Here is a 7,327-nt window from a genome sequence, read left to right as displayed (position 1 = left end):
ATTGCTATTCCTCACACTGGATCTATTCCATCTCCGGCGGCTTCCCAAATGAGCAATATGTCCAACCCCAACAAATCTATCAAATTTATTGGAGGTCGTGATAGGGGCAGAAAAATAAAAGGCCTCAAGGTATGCTGTGGAAGGTTTGCTGACTCCATTCACTTTTGTCTAAAATATTTGTTTTACACTAGCATTTGTTTTTCTCAGATTTCTCCTGGCCAGCATGGTTCTGGAAATCCGTGGTCTCTATTTGAAGATCAGGTTTTTTATCCGCCGTTTTCATTAGCATCGATATACTGTTAGTTGCTCTATGAGTATCTAATTTTATTCCACCATTTAGGCGCTTGTTGTCCTGGTGCATGATATGGGCCCTAACTGGGAGCTCATTAGTGATGCCATGAACAGCACTCTTAAAATTAAGGTAAGTGCCTGTTGTTTTGAAAAAATCTTTGGATTCTTCCTTTGGTACATTTCGAACAGAGTGGTAGAGCTATACTTCAATAGAATATATATATCTCTGTTTTTTCTTATTCGTGTCCGTGAATAACTGGTATTTGGTAATGGCTGATTGATTTTCCATCGTTTGTCTAGTGTATATATCGCAATCCAACTGAGTGCAAGGAGCGTCATAAGATTCTGATGGATAAGAATGTTGGTGATGGAGCTGATAGTGCTGAAGATTCAGGGAATTCTCAGTCTTATCCATCTACTTTGCCTGGCATCCCAAAGGTTATATCTTAGCTCTGAGACACTGAACAAAGTGTCTTCTATGTTTAGACTAATTTAATTTTCCCCGGATATGTTTGTGATATTCAGGGAAGTGCGAGACAGTTGTTTCAACGACTGCAAGGGCCAATGGAGGAAGATACCCTGAAGTCTCATTTTGAGAAGATTTGTTTGATTGGGAAGAAGTTACATTATAAAAAGACACAGGTTAGTGCACCTACTGCTTTGTTACTGTTTCCAAGCTTGTAACCTAAAACTAGTGGATACTGTCTTTCTGCAATTTTTTTCCACTCGTAATTCAATCGTTGCCTGGCAATAGGGATAGTTCCTCGTGTATGTACTGTGTAGGATGAAGGAGATAATATGATGGGTGAGGTAGTCCAAATATTAGTTTTTGAGTCCCTTGTGGGAAGAATGCTTAAGGGTTCTTAATGTATAGACTTATAGTGCTAGAGACTAGAGAGTGTTCTCAGGGTTTCTTTTGTTAACGGAATTCAGTTTGCAAGCTATACTGGAGCTGGTAATGTTTTTGCTTGTTACATCCGGACTATGGAACTTAAGAAGATAGATTTTCTTAATTCAGTTTTCAATTAGCATAGAGGTTATGCTAAGAAAGGCATATCTCAATCACTCTTATTTGACATAACAGGTCTGCATGTTTCTAAGTATAGCCGCAACATTTGCTGTAGTCACATTGTAGTTTGAAGTATGAATCTTTTAAGGCCCTAAATCTGTTATCTTGTTACTGTTTTTGTATGTTTGCGACTGTTTCATCTAATCTTCAAGAATGATGGTCGGGATCCCAAACAAATAGTACCAGTTCACAATTCACAAGTCATGGCTCTTTCTCAAGTATTCCCGAATAATCTGAATGGAGGTGTTCTTACGTAAGTTTTGTTGTTCTCTTAAATTTACATATACCTTGATTACAACTTTTGAAATTCTAATATCTTGCTACTCTCTGGATGAAGGCCCCTTGATGTCTGTGATGCATCAACTTCAGGTCAAGATGTATTTTCACTTGAAAATCCAGGTCTTCCAATGTTGAATCAGGGAACGCCAGTGCTCCCTACTTCTGGAGCACATCCATCCACTCCTGGATCATCTGGTGTGGTTCTCAGCAACAATTTGCCAACCACATCTGGCCTCCAGAGTGCTTCTGTCAGGTAGCCCTGTACTGAATGGTTTGTCCTTCTGAATACACACGTCTGTGAATTCTCTTCTCAATTAACGTAAGGGTTATTACTTCCTTTGATATTTGATATATATTTTCTGTTTAGGGATGGTAGATTCAACGTTCCTAGAGGGTCTTTGCCACTTGATGAACAACACCGACTACAACAATTTAACCAGATGTTATCCGGTAGAAACCTGCAGCAACCTTCCTTATCAACTCCTGGAGCTGTCTCAGGAGCCGATCGTGGACATCGCATGGTTCCTGGTGGAAATGCTATGGGTGCAAGTGGAATGAACAGAAGCACACCCATGTCAAGGCCTGGTTTTCAAGGGATGGGCTCCTCAGCAATGCCAAATACTGGTAGTATGCTTTCCTCTGGTATGGTAGGAATTCCAAACACTGGAAATATTCATTCCGGAGGAGGAGCTTCTCCAGGAAACTCCATGCTCAGGCCTCGTGAAGCTGTGCAGCATATGATGCGGGTAAGCTATTTGGATTTTGTTTGCTGCTACGCTAATTACGACACTTAGTTTTAAGATTTCTCACATGTGGGAACTTAGCGTAATTACCTATTTCTTACTTAACCACCTGGACTGATTTTATCTGGCTCCTTGTTATAGTTTGTAGACGTTCAGCGCTTCTGATTTTTGTCAACCGCTGGTCGATTGTCATTTTGAACCTGTTTGTCCACACTACAATCTATACAGTGACGATAAAAACTGATATGCATGAGTTTCAGATGCAGGGTGCTCAAGGGACCAGTCCGGGGATCCCAGCTTTCGGTGCTTTGAGTTCTGGATTTACCAACCAGACAACTCCTGTTCAGGCGTACCCAGGCCATCTTTCCCAGCAGCATCAGATGTCACCGCAGTCACATGTGCTTGGCAACTCGCATCATCCTCATCTCCAAAGCCCAAGTCAAGCTACTGGGGCACAGCAGGAAGCATTTGCTATCCGTCAAAGGCAAATACACCAGAGGTTTTTGCAGCAACAGCAACAGCAACAGTTTCCAACATCTGGTACTATGATGCCACATGTACAACAACCTCAGGGCTCTTCTGTTTCTTCTTCTCCACAAAACAGTCCTCAGACTCAACCACCCGTTTCGCCCCAGCCATTATCGATACCCCCAGTGTCGACCTCTCCTAATATTAATGCTTTGGCACAACAGAACCCTCAAAAATCTCAGTTGCCGCTTCATGGTCTAGGTAGGAGTCCTCAGTCTGGTGCTTCCGGAGTGAACAATCAAGCTGGAAAACAACGGCAGCGACAACTTCAGCAACAGTCTGCGAGACAACATCCACACCAGCGGCAGCCAACACAAGGTCAACAGCAGAGTAAACAATTGAAGGGGATGGGTAGAGGCAACATGATCCATCAGAACATCACTGTTGATCAGTCACACCTGAATGGTCTCACCATGGCCCCAGGAAATCAGGCTACCGAAAAAGGAGAGCCAGCGGTTGCAGTTAGGCCAGATCAGCAGTCTAACGCTGGGACTACTACTAGCACGCATCTGCCATCTAAACCATTTGTTCCTCCCTTGTCTTCAAATCATTCACAGCAACTGCCAAAAGCTTTCCCTGGTACTTCGTCTCCGTCCCAACAACAGATGCAATTACATTCAGAAAATAGCATCCAAAGCCAGAGCTCACCTGCGACCCCATGTAACACCTTATCCACCTCTAGTCCGTCAGTTACACCTTCTAACCATCAGCATTTGTTGCTACACCAAAAGCAGCGTAATCAAGTGCAATCAACAGCTCAGCGAGTTATTCATCATAATCATCTAGGGAACTCTGAGTTATCAAAGAAGTCCCAAGCTGAACGTATGCCACGTGTTCCGCAGTCTGTCACCAATACCACCCAAACTACTAGTATGGGTACGACGAAGGGTATGCCTCCAGCGAGTCATGATTCGAAAAACGTAAAAGCAGTTGGTTCTACTGCGGTGCCTGCTTTGGAATCTCCATCTAGTGCTGCCTCTGTGCAAAGCACAGCTTCTAAAGTAGTAAACAGTTCCAATACAGATTCAGCTGGGAATGATCCAGTAACAACAACGAACCAAGGACTAGCTCAAAAGCATGTATCTGGTGGCTTGCTGAGTCACGGGATAAAGGCTGTGACACAGAAACAACAGTCTCTACCTTCAGAAGAAAAGAGACCGAAGTTGTCAGAGAAGCTGAGTGTACAAAATCAGAAACACCTTGCTTCTGAGCAGCAGCAGCAGCCTCAATTAGAAGAATCACAAGAAGTATCATCTTCGAAGCCTCCTGATACAAAAGTGGAATGAGAGGCATAACAGATGATGAACCTAGAATCTTGAGTAGCTGTAGACCCTGCAAAGGCTTAATAGGGAAGAAGATGGTGGATAGGATAAAAAATTCATGCAGGTCTTTTTGCCTCTTTTGAACACAGAGAGAGAGAAGGTATATCATAATGTAAATTACCACTTGCATCATAGAGAAGTAGTCTCTTCCGTCCTTCTTCTTCTTCCCATCTTTTGGTTTGGGAGAGAGTAGAAACAGTTTATAATGTTATGTACAGAAAAGTCTCTACTCCTCCACCCACTTTTTTTTTTGTTTCCCCCCCCTTTTCCTCTAACTTCTCTTGTAGGTTTAGGTTAATTTGATGATGTATCATTGTTCTGTCTCTTTAATCTCTTATGGTTAAAAAAAAAAGTTCACATTGCTTCCCATAACATTTTTTTGTCTACTACACATCAACATTAGATTACATGGTGCATTTCTAGAATCGTTAACAACTATGTAACAAAAAAAATAAAAAGAGAAGAACCCAACCATAGCATCGTCATCATCTTCTGTAACTATTATTGGCTTAATTAATAATAATATCTTCTAGTTAGAAAGAAGAACCAAAGGAAGAGTTGAGAAACTGAAGAAGCTGAGCTTGAGAAGTCTGCATCAAATTAATCCTTCTAATCTCCATCTCTTTACGAAGCCTCACTGTCTCTTTAGCAAACTCCATCTTCTTCTTCTCCATTACCATAACTCTCTCAGCAAACGCTCTAATCTCCGCTGCCACAGCTCTCGCTCCTTTCCTCCGCCTCTCACCACCATCACCTCCATCTTTGTTCCTCTTCCTCTTGGACGATCTCTCTCTTTGTCCCCATGACAAGAGTCCTCCACCACCTCCAGCAAATCTATTAACCGTACCAGGTCTTCTCAGTATGTAGTTGATACTCCTCGATTTGCTCTGTCTCTCATCTTCTTCCTCTTCTTCATAGTTATCCTCTTCTTCTTGATCTTCTTCTTCATCGTCTTGGAAGTGCTTATTCGAATTCGGAGGTAGTCGTGTGAGAGGACGAGCTGAGATGGGAGCAGGGTTCGAATCCATTTCCTCCATCTGATTATAGAAAGGCCAAATCGAGATAGGTCCCATACTCTGTCTCTCTGATCGGAATCTTTTACGCAACTTCTCAATCTTATGCCTACACTGAGTAGCTGACCGGTCAACGCCGGAGCGAGCTGAGACGGCGACGGCGATCTCTTCCCAGTGGTTTGATTTGAGAGGACCACGGCCAATTGCGTCCCATTTCTCTTTGAAGGATTCGATTAGGAGGAGAGTCTCGTCGTGAGTCCAGAGCACAGGTTGGGTTTTTCTGGCGACGGAGGAGGTTGTAGCGGCTAAAGCTATGACGGTGCTATGCGATGGTGGAGGAGAGGATGGATCCGTGGGTTGTGGAGGAGAGGGTTGTTGTTGTATCTGATCCGGCGGAGTTGCGGCGGAATTAGGGTTTGAATCAGAGGGAGGAGAGGAGGTCGGCGAAGGCGTCGCCATGGTTTTTTAGTGTAATAATTTGTTAATTTTGGGGCGTCGGCATTTTATGAGTTTAACTCCGGTTCGGTCGGATCTTTGGGTTTTGTCTTCTCGGCCCAACAAAAATTTTAGTAGACCTTACGCATGGACCGATGATCTATTTTCTTATCGAAATTTTCATACACAAAATTTTACATACGAATAGTTTCAATTGGTTTACTGTTTTAATTGGTTTACTGTTTCAACTAAACATGGTGGTTTACTAGTTTTTACTGGTTTACTGCTTCAAGAAAAATTGTTAACCACCTAAATTACCAAACTTAACCGGGTTTATTCAATAGACAATGCCTATGACAAGTGACTAAATTCTTCTGAGCACAATCTCTCCTAATGTATATATGTATGTGAAACTGAAACCTCACATAAGCATTTCACGCAGCTTCTCATTATCCTCCTCTACCCTGAGTCCACTACTCTCCTCTTCTTTGAACTTGTTGACCTGACCTCTTCTTGTTCCTTTATCCCTACTTCCAGTAATTTTCTGTACATGCACCCATTTTCTTTCTTCTTGAACTTATGTTCATGCAGCAGAAGAGAACTTTGAAGTTCATCTATTGAAAGACAACCTAATGTTATATCCTTGAAATTTCCAATTGCACATACTATGTATGTGAAGAATCGTGGACACAATTATCTCAAATCTCTACGCATCATTTGAAGTTATGCACTCTGCAACACGTTCATTTCCTTGAAGTTTTGCTTTTATTGGAGTCCCAAAACTCCTTGGAACTTTTCTTCTGCAAGATCTGTTCCAGAATCGTCTTGTCAATAAGGGTTTGTTACTTGGGGCTTACGCTAGCGGTTTGGTAGACCAAATTAACTACTCCAAATTTTCATTTCTCTCTTTACTTAACCATCAAATGTAATTGTATTTGTAAATTGTGATTGTAAGTAGAAAGAAATACACAATACATACTGTAAAATCATCTGGTATTTTGTTTTTTTTTTCTGACAATATAATCCCCCACAACTATTGGATTATATTATACTATACAACAATGATGTGCAATAGAATCGTTATGGGTAAAAAACTAAAATCCCAAATAAGTTCACTAATGCCTCTGTTTTCTAACCTAAAGAAACTAGTAAATAAACAATTGTAAGCTCTCCCTCTTCAGTTTCACTTCATGTACCATTTCGCCTTTAATATATATACCATCTGAAAAAACCAAAAACCAATAAAGGATAAGAAGTCTAACTGAGCAAAACAAATACAAGAGATGGGAGTGATATTTCTCACCTGTAATAGTGGTTAAGAGGGTGAAGTAATAGCTATGCAGAGACTTTGGATATGAGATTCAAAGATAAATTTATTCTGCAAGTCAGGTTTCAGCTTGGAAGTTTCTGCAATGTCTTGGCCAGCACGAACGTATTCCCTGCGTTGAGCAAAGAAGAGAATGTTTCTTATTGCTGCACACAGAGTTCGATCACAGGCGTTCACATAAGAGAAGACTAAGCCCTTACCGTTGAGCTGCTCTCTTTCAAGTTTTCCAAACACTCAGCGAGTTCAATTTGTTTTGAAGCGGTCAAAAAGAGTGCCTGTCACAACATTAAATCCTAACTTAAGTCTAATGCCTGGAGACA

At 41.5% G+C, this 7,327-nt stretch overlaps 3 protein-coding genes and 1 long non-coding RNA gene across 4 annotated transcripts in view; 1 reads left to right on the top strand and 3 right to left on the bottom strand.

Annotated features, from left to right (window-relative positions):
- LOC109124397 (chromatin modification-related protein EAF1 B-like) lies at positions 7 to 4,591 on the top strand. Its single transcript, XM_010515494.1, has 9 exons — positions 7 to 129; positions 208 to 261; positions 341 to 421; positions 592 to 729; positions 817 to 933; positions 1,513 to 1,613; positions 1,698 to 1,892; positions 2,007 to 2,385; positions 2,643 to 4,591. The coding sequence occupies exons 1-9, from the start codon at positions 49 to 51 to the stop codon at positions 4,194 to 4,196; spliced, it is 2,700 nt and encodes an 899-aa protein (XP_010513796.1). The 5' UTR covers positions 7 to 48; the 3' UTR covers positions 4,197 to 4,591.
- On the bottom strand, positions 4,596 to 5,860 carry LOC104789861 (trihelix transcription factor ASIL1-like). The gene has a single exon (XM_010515501.2). The coding sequence runs from the start codon at positions 5,702 to 5,704 to the stop codon at positions 4,766 to 4,768; it is 939 nt and encodes a 312-aa protein (XP_010513803.1). The 5' UTR covers positions 5,705 to 5,860; the 3' UTR covers positions 4,596 to 4,765.
- LOC109125682 lies at positions 6,607 to 7,287 on the bottom strand. The gene is made up of 3 exons (XR_002032846.1): positions 7,208 to 7,287; positions 6,984 to 7,119; positions 6,607 to 6,902 (listed from the first exon to the last, which is right to left on the bottom strand). It is a non-coding gene; the product is annotated as an uncharacterized LOC109125682 (long non-coding RNA).
- Positions 7,301 to 7,327, bottom strand: part of LOC104707728 (phosphatidylinositol/phosphatidylcholine transfer protein SFH9-like) — a 4,253-nt gene continuing 4,226 nt past the window's right edge. The window contains exon 14 of the mRNA XM_019230092.1: positions 7,301 to 7,311. Within this exon, the coding sequence (XP_019085637.1) occupies positions 7,301 to 7,311 (11 nt within the window). The remainder of the gene's footprint in view (positions 7,312 to 7,327) is intronic.

This window comes from Camelina sativa, chromosome 1, assembly GCF_000633955.1.
Source record: "Camelina sativa cultivar DH55 chromosome 1, Cs, whole genome shotgun sequence".
NCBI lineage: Eukaryota > Viridiplantae > Streptophyta > Magnoliopsida > Brassicales > Brassicaceae > Camelina > Camelina sativa.
Note: the sequence above shows the minus strand (reverse complement) of the source record. Positions and strands in the feature narration are given on the sequence as shown.